Genomic DNA, 23,472 nt, shown 5'->3' with positions numbered 1-23,472 from the left:
AGGAAAAGGAATGGGAAATCCGACCATGATATTTATCATGAGTGCAGTTGTATAGAATTTAAGTTAGAACTAGATGAAAAGCTGTAGTAATCTTCCAGTACTTGGACATAAACACTGCACAAACTCAGAATGGTAGCCTAGCTGTCCTAATCTGAGAAAAGATGGTATCTGTAGAGGATATAATTATAAATTGAAAGAAGTGATGCTTCAAGGAATAAGCCTGAAAGGATTATTCAACCATTTTTTTCCTTTTTTGGGGGATCCATATCAATAAAGCTTAATAAGAAGTAAAAGCAAAATTACTGCTGACTGTGAACTTCATAATGCCCCACTGGGAGTTCATTAATATCTCTACAGGTACACTGGCACATTATCTTAATTGCACATGATACTTCCAAAAATTGCCTTTTACAACGTTTGTGGAAACTGCCCTCTGGAAAGAGTATTCTTACATTTTGTATTGCCTTCCCTGGCTATGAGTCTCCAGGAACAAAGAGGCCTCATTCAAATTTCCAGAAGTAAGATGTTCCCCAGATGACTGACCTTGTCAAAGGCACTGCCCTTATTTTGTTAAGAGGAAGGATAGATTGTCAGAGAACAAAGGTTGATGTTCAGGGACCAAAATTCACTCAAACCTGCCTCTCTCCATTGTATTTTGGGCAAGTGCAACTGTACTTCCCCAGATAAAAACTTTGTAATGTGCTGTGGTGAGAATTAAGTTTGTGCTGGAGTAATCCACGCCCATTTGAAGTTTCAAAACATGTACATTAATGTAATGAGAAGTACATCTCCACATGAATCTTGAGCTACTTTAACCAATGTTAAAAATCAAATAAGGTCTACAGGGTTTGTTTCCAAGCTGGGATCAGTTTGTTTAGTAGTTGTTATTACGTAGAAATTGTGGGATAGAATTAAGTTTGAAAGGGCTAAGTTTTATCAACACTAAGAAAATAGAACTATATCACAAACTCATAATATTTGACTTTTTTATATTTTATGTATGACAGTTATTTTCTCTAAAATGCTCATATATCACATTTTTATTTTATTCTTTTTAATTTTGACTTTAGAGTAACAATACTAGCATAAAGTAAAAACGTTTAACTAGCAGTGTGGACCCAGGATTCCCAAGACCGTATTTTCTGTTGAAATCTGATGACTTTGTTTCTTAGGTGCTAAGGAGAATAGGCCCATCCTACTTTAAAAAACAAACCCAATGAAACCCAAGACTGAGTAGAGATAGAGGGACCCTGGAGCCACCATAACACATACCTGCCCTTCATAGGTAAGACAAAGACTTAAGGGGGAACAAGAGGAGGAGACTACCAAATACCACACTCCATCTCTTTGTTCCTTAATTTACAAGCTAGATTTGCTTGTTTTGCATTCTATCAAGAAGAAAAGAAATCTCAAGAAAAATTTCCAGGAAGAAGAAATGGAGAGAAAAAGTATTTTTTTTCCTATGGCCTGCCCTCCAGGGACCAGAAACTCCTGGTACTATGCAACCCTCTGGCCACAGGAACCATTGGTATTTGGAACATAGCAACAGTACTTGTTCTCTCAGTGTTATTCTTGTCATTTATTTTCTCTCTAATCATTCAAGAAAGACAAATCCTGTTGCAATTCTCTTTCAGGAGGATGCTATCCAGTGAGGAAGGGGTGATAAACAGGGGCCTTGCCCTCTATAAGGTTAAGTGTACTCAAGAAAGAGGGAGAATAATAAACAGATTGTAATGCACATAATCAGTTAATTATAATTGTGAAGATTTATGCCACAAAACAGAAAAGTTTCAAGGGCAAAACCTAATTGTCAATTAGCCTTCCAGTAAGCCATTGTTTCCCAGAGCAATAATGAACCGTGAACAAGAACTGAGAGCACCTCCTAGTGATGATGCATGATGCTAACTGAGGTTACATTATCTCTTCATCATCAGTCAATATCAAAATAATTCAAATGCTCTAGTCACTTTTTTTGTGGTGTTTTGAAAGTGTTCACTAATGCATGTATAAAGTGAGTTATTTAAGTTTTCAGTTTTCAATATCAGAGCTGGAGAAATGGCTCAGCATGTAAGTGGCCTGATTCTTGTAGAAGAGAGGTTTGGTTCCTATCTACCACATAGTGGCTGACAACTCTTCATAACTCCAGACCCTGAACCCTCTGAGAGCACCAGGAACACACACAGTAAACACACACACACACACACACACACACACACACACACACACACGCACACGCACACGCACATGCACATGCACACACACATGTGCACACACACACATGCACACACACACACTCGCAAAACACTCATGCAACTAAAATAAAACAATACATCTAAAAACATTTTTAAACAAAACATTGAAAACCAAATTCCCAGCTTAATTACGCTAAACAGTGGTTTCTGCTGGTTTTGTTTTTCCTTTCAAGTGGTATTTGTTGAAGCATACATGTGTATTTGAAGAATAAAAGGTTAAATTAAGGAGAACATTTACTGAAATTTTTCTCTTAAGTGGAAGGCATGGATGTAAGAAGTGTTGCAGCCGATGACTTGAGAAATGCACCCTTTTACTGATGCATTTGGTACCTGTTCATTTCATATTGTTCAGAAATCTTCTCAAAAGCTTATTTATCTCAATATAAATGAGAACAAATTGTACTCAAAGTTACTTACATGCAACTCATTTTTCATTTCATCATCAGTGTCAGCTTACTTGGAAGATATCATTGAGGTTATGACTGAATTTTATTTTTTTGTTATTTTTGTGAAGATATACACAACCATATATATGCATGAGGGAGGGAGGGAGGGAGAGAGAGAGAAAGAGAGAGAGAGAGAGAGAGAGAGAGAGAGAGAGAGGGAGAGAGATTTCTCAGGAGGCCATCGTGAGGTGAAATTCTACCCAGGTTCTCCCCATTTTTCACTCTTCCAGTTTTTTTCCTCTCCTCCCTCCTTCCAGACTAACTTGTGCTGCTCAAACATGGTTGGATGTGTCATCTTCCGATGGAGCATGACTGAGTTACTCAGAACTACACTCTTAGTGAACACTACTTCTTCTCTAAGCAGCTAATAGTTTCCAATAACTCCGTAGCTTGGGGTATAAATATCATGCCCAAGATTGGATTTGGTTTGGGATAGGCAGACACGGGTTTAATTGTGAGTTCACATGTGCATCTGCCCTGCTGAGTCCACATTAAAAATGTCTTCTTGTAGTCATCTACCTCCTTGGGCCTGTACCCTTTTTCATCTTTGACAATGATTACTGAGCCTAGGGAGGACACACACACACACACACACACACACACACACACACACACACATACACACACACACATATATATATGGAATTCTTTAGGGTCTTGATTATCTTTATTCCACTGTATGTGTAAAACAACAGGGATTGTTCCAAGATCTGTTTGACTGTGTTTTGTAACATAGTATGGGTTAATATGATACTGTAAACAACATGAGTCAGATTCATCTAAATTGAGAAGTAGATCTAAGCTCCAGGAAGAGAAACAAAACTCTTTATAAAGGCTTGGAGTACATGCATGCCAACAGGCTCGTGTGGAAACATATACACCACCTCTCGTAGATCAGTTGTATCAGATTGAGGATATTCATAGTGATATTTCTGTGAACATTCACAGAGAAATATCTAGTGACCTGAAGATTTCTCAGCAGAGAAGACTGAGTTTCTTTCAAAACAGAACCTGTGCTTCACTTACATAAGAACAGTGAATGTTATAAGCCACTGCAGGGGTTACCTCTACACCCACATTGAGGGCTCACAACACCTATCACTCAGCTTCTCATGAATCTAAGGTTCCTGGTCTCCATTGGCCCGTTCGTTAACGTACAAATACTCCCACTCAGATACATTCCCACACAAATAACTAAAAATAATGCAAACAAAAAGTAAAACCTGTAGGAGCTGTACAATAATGTATGCTTTAATAAGTTACAAGAATATATTTTATGCTAATGATTTATTGATTAATATTTATACATTCTCTATTTATAATAAGTACATATACACAGTTATATTATAGACAAAGTAGAAGACATAAAGATTGGAGGAGACATTGTTTTAGTAAGGTGAAGACAACTAAGAAATTGGAAATGTTAGAGCAGAAAGTAGCTATTATGAACAGTCTTGTTCCTCAACATGGCACAGAATAAGAATAGATATCTGCATATATGCAGATAACAAAAGATTGAAAGACCTGTTGGTTTGTCTTAATCATAGCTTCCTTTCCTATAAAGATAAAATTAATGTAGACATAACTATAATAAGGAGATTGCAAATATACATTTATAATACAAAATGGGCAGGCAGTTGTAATAATAGATAGCAATGGATGAATTTGTTAGACTTGCAGAAAGAAAGGGTAGAAAATGTAATAAGAAAGAATTCTGTCCTTCGTTGTCATTGTTGTGTCTTGAATATCCGGAATTAAATTTATGTAAAGACTCAGTAGAAATAAAAGCATCTAAAATTTTTGACACACTGAGCAGATCTAACAACTATAATTGAAATTGACTTTCATTTCCAGAGCATTTGACTTTAACTCTTGAGCACTTTCTGTAATTTTTTAGCTGTGTGCTGCTGCTGCTGGTGATGGTGATGCTGATGAACGAGGACTGTTTGTATGTCTGTCTCCATGTGTTTGTGTATGTATATGTATGTATGTATGTATGTGTATGCATGTGCTTGTGTATATATATCCAGAAAAATAACAAGAGCACTGTAGTTAGCTTGTATTACTCTTCCTTATTTCCTTTAGATACAGTCTATCACTAAAACTGGAGTTCCAATCTCTTGGTCCAGGTTGCCTGGTAGCCAGCAACAGTGATCTTTTGTGCATAGGCCCCATATGGCTATAGACAGCTCTTTTCTCCTTTTCCACAAGGGTATTAGTGATTTGAACTCAGGTCCTCTTACTTAGACAGCAAATGTTTTATGCGCTGAGCCATCTTCCTAGCCCAAGTTTTAGTTCTTAACTATTATATTGAAGGGATGATAAGAGTTCAATTTAAAACTAATAAAAGGAAAAGTAAGAACTCTATGGAGTATTCAATATTTTGCCCTTGCCTCTACAGTGCAGAGCTGGAGAACTTATCCAGGTCAAAACAGCAACACAGTTTTTGCAAGCTATATATTAACCAGAGAGACAAATAAAATTTAATTAGTACTTAAAATTATTCAGTTTTACAGAAGTAGATTTTAACCTGTGGTGTTTGAGAAAATGTTTATTATAACACAGATTCCTTAGGGAAAATAGATTCCAATAGATGAAAGAGTTTGTACTTGGAAGCTTGAATTGATGCATAGCTATTTACATTGAAGATATAGAATAGGCATATGTGTATAGGTTCATATGAAAAAGTATGTTCCCTATACTTTTAAAATGAGATTGTGGAACAACAGAAACTCTGATCCTTTGACATGACATAAGTCACAAAGCTACTTACGTGGATGGTGTCTTAGCAATTCTAGAGAAGACGCCTCCGTTTTGAACTTGGCCTTTATAATGGTACATTATTGTTTTAGCTGTTACACTCCAAAAGCAGAACTATGCAAATATAATTTCTGCAAACTGAAAAGCCTCTAAAGCAAAGAAAACAATGGAGTTCACAGAAAACCTGATAGGAAGGGATTGTATAAGGACTATGCATGCTACAGAAAGTTTTATTATTTATAATAGGTATTTGCTCTCTCCCTCATTGATGCAAACATGGGCCAGATCAGACCAAATAAAAAGCATGTAAATTCAGGATTATTGAGAACTGCTCCCAGACAGGCTCATCAGTCACAAAGAAGGGGACTGAGAAAGTTATGTACCTGGGCTAAGGCAGGGAGTTTTTATAGACCTTAGGAGAGGGGTGTCAGCAAGGAGCTGAGACTGTGCCCAGGTATGGTCAAAAGCTAAGTCCCTGGGTAGTCACTCAGGCAGGCTAGCCATGTCAGAAAGGCTGGTGGCATCAGCTGCCAGAAATGTAGAACTAGACTTTTCTTGCCATTCATTTGTTCAGAGTTTTCTTAGTTTGGGCAGGGTTCGGGGAAGGAGAGAAGACATTATTTTCCAGTTCAAGCAGAGACTTACAGAGGTTCACAGGGGTTCCAAGCAAATAAGCTGTTGAGGGTTGGTCTGATGTATTTTGATGCTGATTACTGCTTGCTGTCTCTATGCTCCACCTGTCCCTTGCCTAAGAGCCTAACCTGTTTGACCAAAAAAAGGCAGTGGCTAAGGTTCTGGGTCTTGGGGAGACAGAGAGAATTATAGGAGGAGACCAGAGGACAGGAGAGGAAGAAAAAGGCTGTGTGTGCCATGGGTTATGTGGAGAAGATTTGGCCCAGATGATGATAATTAGCAAGTATTTGGGATTATGAATGGGAGGTAGCTTGATAGAAATTATTAGAAGCAGATGGCGTGGGATTGGGGCAGGTATGGGATACCTGCCCCACCATGGGAAGTAGTTTAGGGGAATAATATCTGCCCAGCCCCAGGTTAACTAAGGCTATTTTAAAATGTAACAGGTATCTGTGTCTTCATTGACTGCTGGAGCATTAGAAAATACTGTCATAATAATAATTATATGCCTAATAATAAACATTATTAGGCCATACTGATAAAATAACTGTAACCAGAAGCTATTCTTACGACTATAATAAAATACCTGAAATAATTAACTGACAAAGTCTGTTACTTTTCCCTTGCTGGAATAAGATACATTGCTCAAAGCAATTTATGGAACAAAGGGTTGATTTTAGCTTAGGGCTTCAGGGGAGAGTCTGTTATGTTAGGAGGGGTATGGTGCCAAAGAGGTGGAAGAGGAAGGTGAGAGATAACATTTTAACCACACACAGGAAGCAGGGAGAGAGGAATTAGATGCAGAATAATAATGTAAAGTCTTAAAGCTGTCTCTAGTTATGCATTTCTTCCACCATCCCATTTTCCCCTTACTCCCTTCCACTATGACTGTGACTGAGGGGGACTTCCTCCCCCTTTATATGCTCATAGGGTATCAAGTCTTTTCTTGGTAGCCTATCTTTCCTCTGAGTGCCACCAGGTCTCCCCACCCAGGGGACATGGTCAAATATGAGGCACCAGAGTTCATGTGAAAGTCAGACCACACTCTCCACTCAATGGTGGAGAATGTCCTGTCCATTGGCTAGATCTGAGTATGGGTTCGAAGTTTATTGCATGTATTGTCCTTCGCTGGTGCCATACTTTGAGTAAGACCCCTGGGCCCTGATCCACCCATCGTAATGTTCTTCTTGTAGGTTTCTAGGACCCTCTGGATCCTTCTATTTCCCCATTCTCCCATGCTTCTCTCACCTAAAGTCCCATTAGGATGTCTTCCCCCTCTGTCCTACTTTCCTGGCAAGTGAAGACTTTCATGGTACATGCTCCTTGTGCTAGTGTCTAGATATAAGTGAATATATACCATTTGCCTCTTTCTGCTTCTGGGTTAACTCACTCATTATGATCATTCCTAGTTCAATCCATTTGTCCACAAATTTTGGGAATTCCTTGTTTTTAAAAGCTGAGTAGTATTCCATAGCGTAAGCAGAGCACCAGAGCTCTCCAGGGACTGTCACAGGTCAGGCAGAGGGGGTCTGATGGCCACTCTACTCCATGTCTCCCCGTAATTTCCTTAGTCTCAGAGCTCTGATGCTCTACTGGTCTGTGGTTCTGGGTAGTGTTTCAGGACCCAGACCGCTTGCAGAGTCCAGGTTTGTGTCACTCACAGGACCCAAACCGCACACACACTGAGTCCAGTTAGCGTCTGTGGACCCAACCTGAGCATTGAGTCCAGTTCATATCTCTGGACCCAAATGAGTCTTGGGGCCCAATTCATGTGCTTGGTCCAGTTAGCACTCAGTCCAACCAGGGTCTCTGGCCCAAACCGCACGCTGAGCTCAGCCAGGGTCTCAAGGCCTCAGGGCCTAAACTTGCGCCGAGTCCAGTTTGGGTCTCAGGGCCCGAACTGTGAGCCAAGTTCAGCTAGGGTCACAGGGCCCAAACCAAGTTCCAAGTTCAGCTAGGGTCTCTGGACCCAATCTGTGCACCAAGCTCAGCTAGGTCTCAGGGGCTGTACCACACATCGAGTCCAGTTTGGGTCTCAGGGCATGAGCCGTGTGCCAAGTTGAGCTTGGGTCACTGGGCCCAAACCACACACCGAGGTCAGCTCTGGGCCCAAATCTTGCACAGAATCCCCTCTCCTGCAGCAATTCCCACTGGTCACCATGCCAATTGCCTCTGCCTGAGGGTTCTCAGCTGCCAACCTCAGCTGCCGCTATGATCCAAGAGTGTCTGCACTCCTCTCGTGTGCAGGGGCATGCAGGTTTTCTGTATTTTATTCCTTTCTAACTGTGGAGTACTCGCACTGTGGTGGTGTGGGGAGCTTGGTGTTCCTAGTTAAGAATTCCGTGCAATTCCCTGAATTGTTTACTGGAGCTTCTAAACATGGTCCACACTGCTCACCGCCATCCTGGAGTCCACATCTACATTCTTGTGGCCCTACACCTGCTAGGTAAGCCAGGTCTAAAAACTTCTGGACTATTCCAAAATTGTGCCTCAGTCTTAGAACTAAGTGATAATACATGTGAGCCTATGGGTGCTATGACCAAACCATAGTAGAGTTCAGTCCACAAGGACATGTAAGGAATTCACACCATAGTACAAAGTCACATGACCCAGTTGAATAAATTAACAAAACATATTTTTAAAGAAAGAAAAATAGACAGACTTGATTAGATCATTCCCCCAAAAAGACATACAAGTGATCAATCAGGATATGAAAAATTGCTCAACATTAAGCGGAATAGCTGTGCTCTTACATTTATAATGAACTTTCACCCGGATTTCTAGATTTCCACCTGTAAAGATGCTTATATTAGCTAGTACTTCTAGGCTAACAGAATCAGCAAAATGAATGCATATTAAGGGGGTTTTGTTAAATTGGCTTACATGATATGGTTTGGATAGTCCAATAATGTTTTTCCTCATACTAGAGAAGTCAAAAATAGTTTAGTTGCTCAGTTCACTAGACTGGATCTCTCAGCAGTTCTAATCTGATGCTGATGGCCTGGACTATCCCTAGAGGTCTGCTGGTATTCAGTCTATGTTGGAAGTCCAAAGAAGCTGGTTTTTATAACAGTAGGTGAGTCTTGCAGTCACAGCAACAGGATGGGTGAACTTGCCATCAAGAGTGAAGGAAAGTGAAGTACAACAGTTTCTTTCTTCAATCTGTGTTTTATCTGGGCTGCTACCAGACAGTGCCCACATTTAACACAGATATTCCTACTTCAAATAACCTGATTGAGAAAATCTCTTGCTGGGCTGTCCAGTGGCTTGACTGGTGATTCTAGAGCCAGTGCATTTGACAGCCAAGATTTACTATGCCAACTTTCTATATTAATAGTATGAAGTAAGTGTTTCCATGAAACTTGAAAGTGTATTATGACGGGGACTGGGCGAAGCTCCATTGAGTGTTCTTAAACAAAGTGATTGATTTCTGTATGAGGGAAAGGATGTTGGTTAAGTGACTTAGACTTTTTTTTTCAATGTTGAAAGTCTTTAACGCTTAAGAAGCATATTAGGTGCTAGAAAATAAGCTTTGTTCTTCATTTATGATCACTACTGAAGAATAAGAAAGGGAACATCAAATTTCCCTGTATGTCTTCTGTTTTTCTAAAATTTGTAGGTGATGGACTCAATTAAGAAAACAAATAGGAGCAGAGATATGGTGCATCAAGGAGGAACACATATTGTCCTTTCAAAAGATCTGAGCTCAGTTTCTCACACCATGGAAGGTAGCTCACAACTTTCTATAACTTCATCTCCTGGGCATCTGATGCCCTCTGCACCACTCATTGAATACCTTCACACTTACATGATCATGTGCACACACATTTCTACATAACCCTCCCAAAAGACTGAAGATAGAAAATAATAAATAATTACAATATGACTTGTTTTCTTGGAAATCCCATGAAAATAAATTGAAAGCTATTCAAATTAATAATAGCTTAACAAGGATATGAGTTATATAGTAAATAAACAAAATTAATGTATTTGTATATACAAGCAAGATAGATAAAAATATTAATTTGCCCTCATACATGCTTCAGTGAAAATAATAATTATATTGAAACAAAATTAATAAACAATCTGCAAAGCCTACATAGAGACAATTATTTGATTTTACTGAGATTAAATAATGGAAATGAATAAAAATTTTGTAATATATTTTATTAATTCTATGAAAAGTGCAAATGTGCATATAATATTTTTAATTCATGTTCAATTTTCTTTTTCCTCCTACCTTCTTCGATTTCCATTCTTCATATGTCTATCTCACTTCAAATTTATGTTTTTCTTTTTTATAGTCTTTCAAGTCCAGTGTTTGTTACACATTAATTATGTCTGTTCAACATATAACTAGAAGTTGATTGACCTACTAGGAGTCATACCCTTAAAGAAAACTGACTTCTCCCCCAAAAGTCATCACTTGTGAATAGCTCCTCAGATAAAGGAAGAGGTGTACATGTTGGGATGTTGACTGGCTTGATCTTGTAAAAGTCTTGTCCAGACATCACCAGCTATTATGAGTTCATGCGTGCAGGTGTCCTGTTATGTCCCAAAGGTACTCTTTCAGTTCAGTCTTCCTGACAATTGGACTTTATACTTTCTTTCTCTTCCAGTGGTGCCCATGTCTTAATGAGGGGCACATTTATAAATAATGTCCTTTTATGTCTGAGAACTTTCACTTAACCATTTTCACTTGATCATTTTTTTTTTTTTTTAGTTTCTGCCTCAACTACCTTCCATTGCACAAAGAAATTCCTGTGATGATGTCTGAGGGCTACAGGAATCTATGGGTGGAGAGATGTGGAATTTAGAGGACACTTTGATACTATGATTCCTTAATAACATAATAATAATATGGTAATACATTCTCCACTGGAGCCTGTGAACTCACAAATAATGACTTAGTTGCCAAAGGTACAAGGCACAGGTTTCCACAAGAAGTGAATATATACCATCATTAAAATTTGTACCACTATTGCATGTGTGGGCACATCTTACTATACCAGTTTTTTTTTTATTGTAGCTCATAGTAGCTTGGTAAGACTGTTGATGACATTTGCCCTCAGCAGCCTCACTAGTGCCTTCTTGATTCTGAAAGTTAGGCAGGAGAAAGAAATCTTTGAGTCAATACCAATTTGATTCTTTTCATGTCCTATGAACAAAAAGTATAGTGTCCTCAGTATCAGAGGCTTATCATTAAGTGTGTAGAGGCCACTAAAAGTAATGGCAATAGGCTTCATTGTTTATAAGATTTTGGGTCATGTTTGACAAACAACTGAAGTGGTGAGTCTTTGTTAGTTTTCTATTTTTTTAGCTGAAAAAAAAATCAAAGTCAAAACAAGACACAAACAAAAAGCACCAGCCACCAAACAAGCAACCCAAAACCAAAACCAAGACAAACTAAACAGATATGATTACTCAGAGTATTTTTAAAAGATCAATTTAAAGAAAGAATACACAAGAATTGATACAGCTTTAACACTCTCTGAGCTCATAAAAGCTAATATAGTTAAGTGTTGGCCAAAGACTGGAAAGCTAATTATTAAATGAATTAAAATATATGGGTCAATGAGACAGCTCACAAGAATGGCACTTGACACTCAAACCACCAGACTTGAATTCAACCCCCCCAGCACGCATGTAAAGATCGAAGGAGAACACCTGTTCTATACTGTTATCTTCTGGTCTTCACATATGTGCTATGGCTCGTGCCTACCCTGACCCCACCAAGTAGCAATAAATGAAGAAGAAGAAGTATTGCGTATATGATAAGGGACAGTAGCGGTCTCCTGGAAGCAAAGGATGGGCAGTTGCTTAATGAGAGGTCTTAGGGCAACAAGTGAAGCACTTGAGAGGTTTTCCTATCTTGTTAGTCAGCCTGAAATAACGTGAAGAGATTTCATCAAAACCCACAAATATTCTGTCACTTTGAAGGTGCATCTTTGAGCATTTGCAATGAAACCTGATGGATGGCCACAATGACTTGATTGGCTCTGAGGATGTGAGTTCGAGTTTTGATAATAGTGAAGGTTTAACTTTTTAGCAATGTGTGCGAAGGGTACATGTCCATGTTCCAGAGAATTATGAGAACACACACATGTACAAATGCAGAAAGAAATGAGTTGGGGAAGAGGAAGAGAGAAGAAGAAGAGAGGAAAGTGTAAATGTAAGGAGGAAGAAAGTAAAATTTGTATTTTTATTTATGCATTTGCATTCAAATGCAAAGACAAAGTTTCTAAAAATATTTAAGAAAACAGAACTAGAGAGCCAAGAATTAAAATTATCTTGTAATGCACAACCAGGATATAATCTGAATAAATTATAATTAAAAAGGAAAAAAAATTACCTTGTGGTTTTAGTTGTCATCGTTTGCCTTTTCCATCAATGATATATCATCTATATTCTAAGACAAAGCAAAAACTTACCCCAAATTTCATTCTATACAGAGTATGTTGCAGTAGCTTCTATATGATACATATCATTAACAAAACTACTCTTTGGTGATAGGCGACTTTTTTTTTTTCAGAGAAATTTCTGGCTATTTTAATTCGATCTTAAAACTTCTTTACAAGCTATACAATTTTTTTTACATTTTATTTTATTAATTTATTCATATTACATCTAAATGGTTATCCCCTCCCTTGTATCCTCCCATTCCTCCCTCCCTCCCATTTTCCCCTTACTCCCCTTCCCTATGACTGTGACTGAGGGGGACTTCCTCCTGTATATACCCTGATACTCATAGGGTATCAAGTCTCTTCTTGGTAGCCTGCTATCCTTCCTCTGAGTGATAGGCGATTTTTTATCAGGAGAAAAGAATAATAGAGTAAGATGCTTGTTTAGTGCTGTAATTAAAAATTACAAGTATTCTCAAAACAATGACTGCATAAAGCGGAAAATCTGCTTGAAAGCAGGAAGCTGAGCATGAGGCCTCATCATAGTGTAAATATGCAGCGTCATGTATCACGGGTTATAGAAATTCCTCTGCTCTTTCATCTCTATTTCCAGGAGGGTTATCTCTATGCAACACATTTTGATCTCAGAAGTGAAATCCATTTGATCTTTAATTCCTTATTCCAGGATCATTATATGCCCAGTGTTGATGTAAGTAAAATTTTGAAGAGGAGGTATGCATGGTCCTGAATGAAAACGTGTGTCTTAAACAGGGCTTGCTTCTTATACACCCTGGTAGGAATGGACATCAGACAGCAATTGTTGTCAAAAGATAGATAATAAGGAAAGAAATTTATAGAATTTATAGAAATTATAAATTTATAGAATTTAAAGAATTTTATAACTTTAAATGGTGGATAATTTAGAATATGCTTTTCCATCATGGTATTTTATAATTGTGGTATTTCTCAGCAGCTACATGAATGAAAATTGAGTAGTAGACTAGGTTTATCTTTATTAGCACTCTTTCAAGGAAAATGAGATATTTAGGCAAGAACAATATCTGTGCATCATCATAAGGCTTCTACATTTCATTAAATTAAAATTAATGGGTGTGTTTTGCCTTGTATATTCTCATTTATTGTAAGGAAAATCTTGTCAAATTCTATTCACCCCAGCTCCCCCATGTTTTTTCCTGAAGCACTAAAAGTGAATATTTCTCTTTCCCCAAGAGTTAAAGTCTCCAAACCACAAACACATACATAGCCCCAATTGTTAAGGTGTTCGTATGAGCATCATCCATGTCTTTAAACAAATTGTTTGTACAATTGTTTCAGAATTAACTGTAAATTGAATTTCAGTGATGCCATAGTCAATGCTGTAGGCAAAAATCTATTTAGACTCTAAGAATCTACTGGCCTTCCTTTTGTGTGCTTATTATTAAACATCTTAGTAAAATTTTGCAAATTAGCATAATTAAGAGTTCAGTTGTTTTCAGTTTTGGGTAGAGATAGTAATTTTATAACTATGTATTCTAAGGTCATGTTTGAATGCTGTGGCTGAGTGCATTCTCATTCTATAAAATAAATTAATAAAAATATAGTACCACATAGTATAATTTAGTATATGATAGTGTAGGACACTTCACAGTACCTAGATGAGAGATTGCCTATGAAACTCTTAGAACGTGATATGTATATTATAAAGAGTTTAATGTATAAGAAATGTTGCTACTAAAATAGACATCATTGTAATAAATATAAAACTGTTAACTTGCCTTAGGACACAAAGGAGAAAGCTTACCTGTGCTGTAGAGAATTTAGGAAATTGTAGTAGTTATTTTTCTGTTACTTTGATACTGTACTTTGAGTTTTCAAAAGAAACTTTTGAGAGTAAAGGGTTATTAGGACTAGAATTCAAGAAGGGAATAGAATCCATTCTGGTAGGAAGGCCAAGAGGCCAGGCAGTTAGGCAGGCATGCATGCAGGCAGGGGAACAGGAAGTTGGGTCAGACTAAAACACTTCAAAAACCACCTTTACCGATGCACTTCTTTTCACAAGGCCAAGGTGCTAAATGTTCCAAACTGTAGCATTAACTGGAGACCAACTATTAAACATACATGAGCCTGTGTGGGACACTTCACACTCAAAGCACTACAAAAGTCAAGCATAGAGAATGGATAACTTTAGTTAGGGAGATATTCTATCCTGCATTTTCATAATTATCCCCTAATCCCTGAAACATCCACCCTGTCCTGGCATCATGTTGAACAATGCACATCCTTGCCTTGTGAGAACAGTTGATGATGCAACTAAATCATTGATGTAGAGAAACTGGTAAACAAATGACTCAAGCTCTGATCTTGCTGATCCTCCATTTTACTCCCAGTGGCCCTTGATAGCCCTGTAATTGAGTAACTACTCAGGAAAGACCTCAACAGAAGACTCTGAGGCTTCCTGACACTAGTTTATGCTTTGCATTTGGGGCAGATAGCCTTCTTGCCAATGGTTGAAGACCTGCAGCATGTGTAGGGAAATAAGGAAAACTGGCCTATTGGGCTGGAAGAGGCTAATGTTGAACTTGAAATGTTGGTGCAGATGATCTTTAAAGCAGTAAATACCATGCTTAAAAAGGAGAAAATAACATGGAAAACCATGAACCGTCAACATCAAATAGGATCTTCTAGACTCAGAAAGTGAAAGTGACATTGACTTTGGCACGTTTGTGGCAAAATACATGGACTGTTGGATCAATTTAGGCAAAGATTAAAAATACCTTTAGACTGAAAAAAATCTTTTTAAAATGTCATAATGAGGGAAAATTAAAAATAATTGTCAGTCCACTCACTATTCTTGTACATAACTATTTGTACTACTAATCTTATGTTATTTATATATTTTTAAGAAACCTACCTTCTAGAAGTCAGACAGAGAACAAGTTGGGTATACTGGAGAAGGTAGAGTGCTTTGCAGAGGTAACTAGCACAGGTATCCTGGTGTCAGATCCTAAGCCATGTTTGTCACCAGTAGTAGCTTTATAGCTTTCCTTAGGGTGTTTGAGACTGTGTGAGTAGGTTTGTGTTTTTATGCATATGTAATAGTCATACATAGAATACTATGTAATATAATAATAAAATATAACACAATGTAATATAATATGTTACAGATCCTCACTTTAATTTAGCTTAGACTCAATGCTTCAAAGTCACTGAAGTAACTAAATTTCAAGTAATCCTAAAACATTAGTTCCTCACCAGAAAAAAAGAGGAGTAATTTGATACCTGATGTTCTCTATGGCTTCCTACTTTGGTTCTCTTAAGGACAAGCTCTAGAGCTCCTTTTTAAATTTTTTAAAATTTTACTAATTTATTCATATTACATCTCAATGGTTATCCCATCCCTTGTATCTTCCCATTCCTCCCTCCTTCCCATTTTCCCCTTACTCCCCTCCCCTATGACTGTGATTGAGGGGGACTTCCTCCTCCTTTATATGCTCGGAGACTTGATACTCTAGAGCTCTTTAAAACAAATAAATAGATTAAGGAAAGCAAAGAGGAGCAGCTATTATGACAATGTAAAAATAAGGGAATCATAAATCCTTGTGAGTTACACACACAGGACTGAGAGCTGTCTCCCAGCACCCAAGAAGAATGTGTGAAACTTTGGAGAAGACCTTCCAAAATGTAAGAACCACTTGAGCAGTGATTTTCAACTTTCCTAAGGCCCAGCCCAATAGGCCCATTATTATAGTTACTCACATTGTGGTGACTCCCAACCATAAAGTTATTTCATCGCTACTTCATAACTAATTTTGCTGGAGTTGAGACCCACCGGCCGAGAAGGCTTGCACAGGGGACTGCTCGTACCAAGGCTAAGTGTGAGACTAGGCTATGTTATAATGTTCTTTTGGAAATAGCTTCACCACATGGAACTCACTTTGATATGTTCCTGTGGGTCCTCAAGACTCTTTGGTATCCATGAGTAAATATAACCTCTGTTGAATACTCTTGTCTCTAGATACAAGGCAGTTAGGTGCATTGGTTTTATGTCTGTTACAATATTTGGATTAGTCATGTAGTCTCTCCTTTTAGCTTGCCATGATGGTTACCCAGTGTTCCCTTGCTAGCCTCATTCCCTTTTCTTAAAAATGAATTTATTTATTTATTTATTTATTCGCTTTACCTGTCTATGTTACACCCTCCCTCTTCTTGTCCCAGTCCTATCCTCCCTCCCTCTTCCCCCATTCCCCTTCCCCTATTCCTGAAGAAAGCAGACCCCCCTACCCACACAGCCCAGCTCACCAAGTCGCAACAGGACAAAGCATGTCCTCTTCTTACCCTGTGGTCTGTTAAGGTAGCCCGGCCAGGGGGGAAGTGTTTAAAAAACAGGCAACTGAGTCCATGTCAGAGATGGCCCCTGCTCCCCTTACTAGGGGACCCACATGAAGCCTGAACTGCCCATCCGGTATACCTGTGTAGGGGGCCTAGGACTAGTCTATGCATGATCTTTGGTTGGTGCTTCAGCATTGCAAGTCCCCTCTGGGTCCTGGTTAGTTGGCTCTATTGGTCTTCTTGTTGAGTTCCTTTCACCTCGAGGTTCTTCTATCCATCTCCCCACTTTTCCACAAGATTCCCTACACTTTTCCCAATGTTTCGCTATGAGTCTCTTTGGATCCGCTGCTGGGTAGAGACTCTCAGAGGAAAGCTATCTTGTCTGTGAGCATAGCAGAGTATTGTTAATAGTGTCAGGAGTTGGCTCTCTCCATTCCCATTTCTTTCTTTCTTTCTTTTTTTCTTTTTCTTTTTCTTTTCTTTTTTTTTTTTTTTTTTACTTCAGGAAGTAATGTTATTTTATTTTTTTTATTAATGTACTCTTGTTACATCTCAATGGTTATCCCATCCCTTTTATCCTCCCATTCTTCCCTCCCTCCCATTTTCCCCTTATTCCCCTCCCCTATGACTGTTCCTGAGGGGGATTTCCTCCCCCTGTATATGCTCATAGGGTATCAAGTCTCTTCTTGTGGATACCTTGGCCTGACCCATTTCTTAAAGAGAGAAAGTAGAACAAGAAAACACAAAGGTCTCCTCTTCTGGGTGTATCTGTTTGCTGTGTACTTGTGTAACTGGGCAGAACATTCATCCTGTAAACTGCTCATCCCAAGTGGCTAATCCCAAGTGAGCAAGAGTCTGCCCCACCCTCCTGCTGTGCTCTCACATGGTGTTTATCTTTTATTTATTTATTTTTTTGTCATTCCAGATCCCTCAGATTAGTTATGCATCCACGGCTCCTGAACTCAGTGATGATCGGCGCTATGACTTCTTCTCTCGAGTGGTCCCACCTGATTCCTTCCAAGCCCAGGCTATGGTAGACATTGTAAAGGCCTTAGGCTGGAATTATGTGTCTACACTCGCATCCGAAGGAAGCTATGGAGAGAAAGGTGTGGAGTCCTTCACACAGATTTCCAAAGAGGCAGGTAGGAAGTGACTTTGTTGTCAAACTTACCCTCTTCAAACACCTGTGCCTTACAGGGTTTTCTTGAAATGTTAAGTAAGCAGTATACATAATCACCTCCATGCCCTTGATCTTACATTCCCTATGTCCTGTGACTAAATCTTTAAGGTCTTCATCTACAACGTGTTTTATTTTTGGAGACATTTCCAAAGGTGTGAAACTGTAGCCCTTGGTACCAACATATGAACAGAACAAACACTGCAATGTGTACCCATATTCTGCATAAGAGATATGGAGAAATCCTGTCTGTGTATAGATAGTGAGAAAATGTGACTGCCTGTATCCACCCTTGATGCTTTTCTTCTTGTCTGTCTCCCAAGTGGGGTGAACTGCTTACAGCTATAGGAACATCACCATAAGGCTTTCCTGGTTTTTAAGAGCATCACATACCTCTGAATGACTGGGCCACAACAAACCAAACTGCCCAGGAGGTAGAATGTATTTAGGCAAATACAGCTGGAACTTGTGCTTGTTTTCAGAGAGTCAATTCTATTTAGTAGCACTTTCTTAGAACATATTTCTTTAAGTTTGTTTTTTCAGCTCAAATTAGAAGCAAAGCGCTTTGGTGTTTGGCCAGCTATCTTATGGCATATCTAGGTAGGGATGAACTTCTGCTTTCCCTAACTCTGCCTTCTAAATGTTTGAATTTTACCTGTCCACATCCTCCCTGGTCCTATGAAGTTATTATGCTAAGGAAAAACAATCAATTTTGTTTATAAGAAAAGTATTCAATCAAAATAGTCACTTACATGTATAGTTAGCCAACAATGTAACCAATGACAAGTCTTTAGTGACACAGACTTGAACATCAAGCTACACTAGAGACATAGTGGTTGTTAGACCTGCCCATCAGTGGAGAGAAGTTTCTTTAAGAATATCATAGTTTTAAATCACAATATGCTTGCTTGGTGTAATTGTCATTGTTCATTGTGTCCTTCTAACTTTCTGCCTTCTGACTGAGATACTTCCATTTATAAGTATCCCTGGCTGACACTTATAAATCATAGACAGGTGATTCATTTTAAATATCATTTCTAGGATCAAGCAGATATAAAAAATCTCCCTTTGTTGCGTGGGCTTTGCCTGGTTTTCTGGTTAATCATGCTACATCTCGGACCACATTACCAAGACTGTTACTGGAAAGCATGGTTCACTTGTTCACTGCTGTAACTCTAACTGCTGTGATCCTGAGGGAAAACTGTTTAGCATAATTCAGTTAGAAACCTTCTGATCTGGTAAGAAACTTTAACTCTGTCCTTGTGGCAGGCAGTGATATGTAGAATTCATTAGCAGAGATTTCATGAGTCTCCAAAGAGATACCTAATCATTGTAATGACTATTTTTATTCCTTTCTCTCTTTTCCAGTCTTGCTTTGATCAAAACAAGGTTGGCATAGAGAATTGTCTGAAAAATATGGATGGAAATAAGTAAATTAAGCAAGGTCAAGCGAAATTGCCTGTAGAACAGTAGCTAAGAAATAAAGTCTGGCCACCATCTTGAAACATTCGATTGCTATAAGATGGTGCCAAATTTCACATTGAACTTTGTATTGGATAAAGCAGAGAAAATGCTCATCATTCTTCCACAAAAATCTCAGTATTTTATGGCCACAATTATGTTGAATATTTAGTAAAATACAGTTCTTCTCACTTCAACATTAAATTAAATGCATATTCTAGGACTTTGTAAGAGACTGTGTTCAGTAGACAGGTTTCAGTGAGCATATTCTATTGTTGCTATTCCTGGTGACATTGGTTGGAAGTATAGGATATGACATTAGAGTTTGTTGTGTAATGCAATAAAAAAGAATGTAATATTGAATGCACATTTCAGATTATCCGTTTTGCTGAACATACATTGGGATGTTCAACTCAAACACAAGGCCTTGTCAGGAACAGTCATTTAAAAACAAATCCTTCAACCTATGAACACTCTCCTTGAGGATGAGAGTAAAAAAAAATAGCCACATGCTGTTACAGACATAGGAGAAAACATGAGAGAATCAGGAGATGTGTTAGCGACTAGTTTACATATAGAGGCATTCAGATAATGGTTACAAGCCATCTGTGCTATGTCGCAGGTGTAATTAATAACAGTAGGTTCACTTATGTGCTTCATGACTACCCTTCTTCTCTGGTAAACAAGAAGAAAAAATGGAGAGACGGAGAGCAAATTTTTTGCTTAATGTTTAATAGTGTAGAATAAGTTTATTCATTGTAACTTAGGGGAAAGATGAAATTAAAAGATCATTTCATTGCTATGAAGTTAATTTCTTTGTGTTTATTTACTTTGCACTTGTGTGTGGTGAGAATGCATGAATGTGTATTTGCATATACAAGCACATATGGGGGGTTCTCTCTCTGTCTCTGTCTGTCTGTCTCTGTCTCTCTCTCTTTGTCTCTGTCTGTCTGTCTCTGTCTCTGTCTCTGTCTCTGTCTCTGTCTCTCTCTCTCTCTCTCTCTCTCTCTCTCTCTCTCTCTCTCTGTTTCTCTCTCTCTGTCTCCTTCTCTCTCTCTGCCTGTGTGTGTTTGTGTGTGTGTGTGTGTGTGTGTTTGTGTGTGTGTGTTGTCAAAGTTGACACTGGGTGTCTTTTTTGATCTCACTGCCCTTTATTTATTGAGGAAATGTCTCTTGCTGAACCCAGTACTTGGCAACCCCTGACAGTATAGTTAGCCAGGTATCCTTCTTTGTTAGTTTTATAAACACTAGGATTACATGGAACTGCCCCTCCTGGCCAGTCTTTACATGGATCTGGGCCATGTTTAAGTGGAAAGGGAAATTGCACATGCCTTGACCCATAGAGGAAGGACTACAGGCACCCAATGACTGCTAAAAGAGGGAGAATTAGTGTCCCAGGGAGGTGCCTCATAACTGTGATGCACTACCAAGTGCTCAACCCTGAAGTCTTGTACAAAAACAAGACTAAGAAGACTCAGAAGGTTATGTTTATATATTTACACACTTATACAGCCACAATAACCAGTACAAAGGAAGCATGAATTTGAGAGGGAGTAAGAGGGAAATTACAGGAGGGGTTGGAGGGAAAGGGCAATGGAATTATCAATGAAGAGAAGACTGAAATGTGGAGTCTTTGTAATGTTTTTCTTGGGATCAAAATGTAGAGCCTGAGGTTGTATTTATCTGCTACCTAGTTATCAGAACTTTAAACCTTGGGAATATGGATTTGCTTATTATACTTTTTAAGACACTTACTTATGGCTCTGTGTAGTGGGTAGTATATGTAATGCATGTGTGTGTGTGTGTGTGTGTGTGTGTGTGTGTGTGTGTGTCTGTGTGTGTGTGTGTCTGTGTCTATGTAGGTGTGTGTGTGTGTCTGCTCCTGTGGAGCCATCTACTTCATTTTTGAGACAGACTATCTCACTAGGAATTGAAATTCTCTCTTATCAGAGGGGAAGACTAGCCAGTGAGGCCCTGGGTTCCTCCTGGGTTAACATTACAAGCAGCAGCCCACATGTTCATTTTCATATTCTTACTCAGATGCTGAGCATACAACTTTGGCCCTAGTGCTTATACAGCAAGTGCCTTACCAACAGAGCTTCTCTGCCTCTCTGTCTCTGTCTCCCTCTGTCTCTTTGTCTCTGTCTCCCCCACCCATTATGGGAATTTATAGCACTCCCTACCTGTGCCTTCCTGAATGCAGCACTCTGTCTCATTGTGTTTCTGATCAAGATAGTGTCAAGTCTGTGTTCCTGTCATGTAGCTTAAGTCCCAGGGTGCAGAAAGCATACAATCAATATTTACTAAGAAGAAGAGAGGGAAGAATTGGTCTTACTCATCTTCCTTTTTAGGACAAAAGCAGAAGAATCATTTACAAAGTTAAATTTTTTTCTTTTAGTTCCTCCCAAATTTATACCTAGATTGCAAGTTCCCTCTTGGATATTCCCATTGAAAGTCATGTGTTATAGTAAAAATATTACAGAAGTCATGATTGTGTGTCTTTCAGTCTTCAAATATCTGATATACACTTTTTTGTTGTTGTTGACTCAGAATCTCACTAGTAGCCCTGGTTGGCCTTGAACACTTTATGTAGATGAGGCAGATCCCAAACTCATGGAAAGTCTGTCTCCAGGATGCTGGGATTAATAGTTTACACCACAATACCTGTCTTAATGTATACACTTAACATAGGACCACTAAATATCTCTCAAGAGAAGTAATTTGTACAAATATTGAAAATATGATAATCTTTTTATATAACCATTTAAAAAACAACCAATAAGAAATTAATTCTCAGTGATAGAGTTGAGATATAAGCATCTTTCCTTTTTTATGTTGGTGTAGAGAATTTGTACTTACATCCTCAGGCTTTCCAAGGACGCACCCTTACCTGCTAAGCCACCTGCTCAGCCTGAGGAGCCTCTTGTAGACAGCAATGTATGTATTCATCTCTTTAAAAACACAACTATTGTAAGTCTAGGTGGGTATGCTAATGATGGATGACTGTTTACAGAAATTTCCAAAAGGGAGCCTGCCTACATATTATAGTAAAGCCAACATTGCCCAATGTTCATGTCCCTAGCCTCACATTAGTTTATGCTCTGCTAACCAGTCATAACCACTGTAAATGAATTTAGCTTCAAGGACACAAATAGGAAGAACAATGGAAAGCCCATTGTACTGGCAGCAGGATTGGCCAGAGCAGCAATGGCTACATCTAGGCCAGTAGATGTGGAATCCAGCATCAGTTGGCTCCACTCACTCAACCTCTGGCTTTCTAGTCAACAGAACCTACCAATGTAGCAAGCCAGCCTGCTCATGAGGCTTTGTTTTGTTCATTTGGGCCTTTGATTCTGGCAGCCTCACTTCTCTCCATGTCTTCTAATATTCTGATTTTGGTTCTCTAACCTCCCCAGTGGCTCAATGAATTGTCCCACATCATTTAAATAATTTCCCTGTTTAATTTAGGCATGTTCATATTTTGTTTGTCTTCAACCTTCATTAACACAGGTAATGAAGGGTTGTCTCTATTCTGGATTTCTTAACATCCCATGTGTACCTCTGTCACAGAATTGCTTAATGTTTTTCATTTTCATTTCCCTAGATTTCTTCTCTCATTATAAATGTTGTTTACAGAAGATAGCATATTTAATATAACTTATAATATTGTTCATTCAGAATAGTGCTCAGTACAGAATAGGATCTTTTAAATATTTTATTTTATTATTTTTATATATTTATTTGTTTGTTCAATGTGTCTGTGTGTATGTGTATGTGTGTGTACTTGTATATGTATATGGAGAGCAGAGGACAATATCAGCAATCAGTTCTCTCCTTTTATCATGAGTTCTTGGGACCAAACTTGTGTAGCCCTATTGTGTGGCATGTACTTTTAGCCACTGGGAAATCTTTTGTAAACCATTTTTTTTAACATGTTGACAATATCAGTATGACAACAAGATTCTAATTTATGCAGTGGAACTGTTTCTAATTCTGATTTTCTAATGTGACCA

At 38.5% G+C, this 23,472-nt stretch overlaps 1 protein-coding gene across 4 annotated transcripts in view; it reads left to right on the top strand.

Annotated features, from left to right (window-relative positions):
* Window positions 1–23,472, top strand: part of GRM7 (glutamate metabotropic receptor 7) — an 861,915-nt gene that overhangs the window by 262,821 nt on the left and 575,622 nt on the right. For all 4 annotated transcript variants that reach the window (XM_084765938.1, XM_084765937.1, XM_084765940.1 and 1 more), the window contains exon 2: window positions 17,747–17,963. In XM_084765938.1, the coding sequence (XP_084622064.1) occupies window positions 17,747–17,963 (217 nt within the window). The remainder of the gene's footprint in view (window positions 1–17,746; window positions 17,964–23,472) is intronic.

The sequence above is a fragment of the Acomys minous genome (genome assembly GCF_964271855.1).
Source record: "Acomys minous genome assembly, chromosome: 17".
In the NCBI taxonomy this organism is placed as follows: domain Eukaryota; kingdom Metazoa; phylum Chordata; class Mammalia; order Rodentia; family Muridae; genus Acomys; species Acomys minous.
Note: the sequence above shows the minus strand (reverse complement) of the source record. Positions and strands in the feature narration are given on the sequence as shown.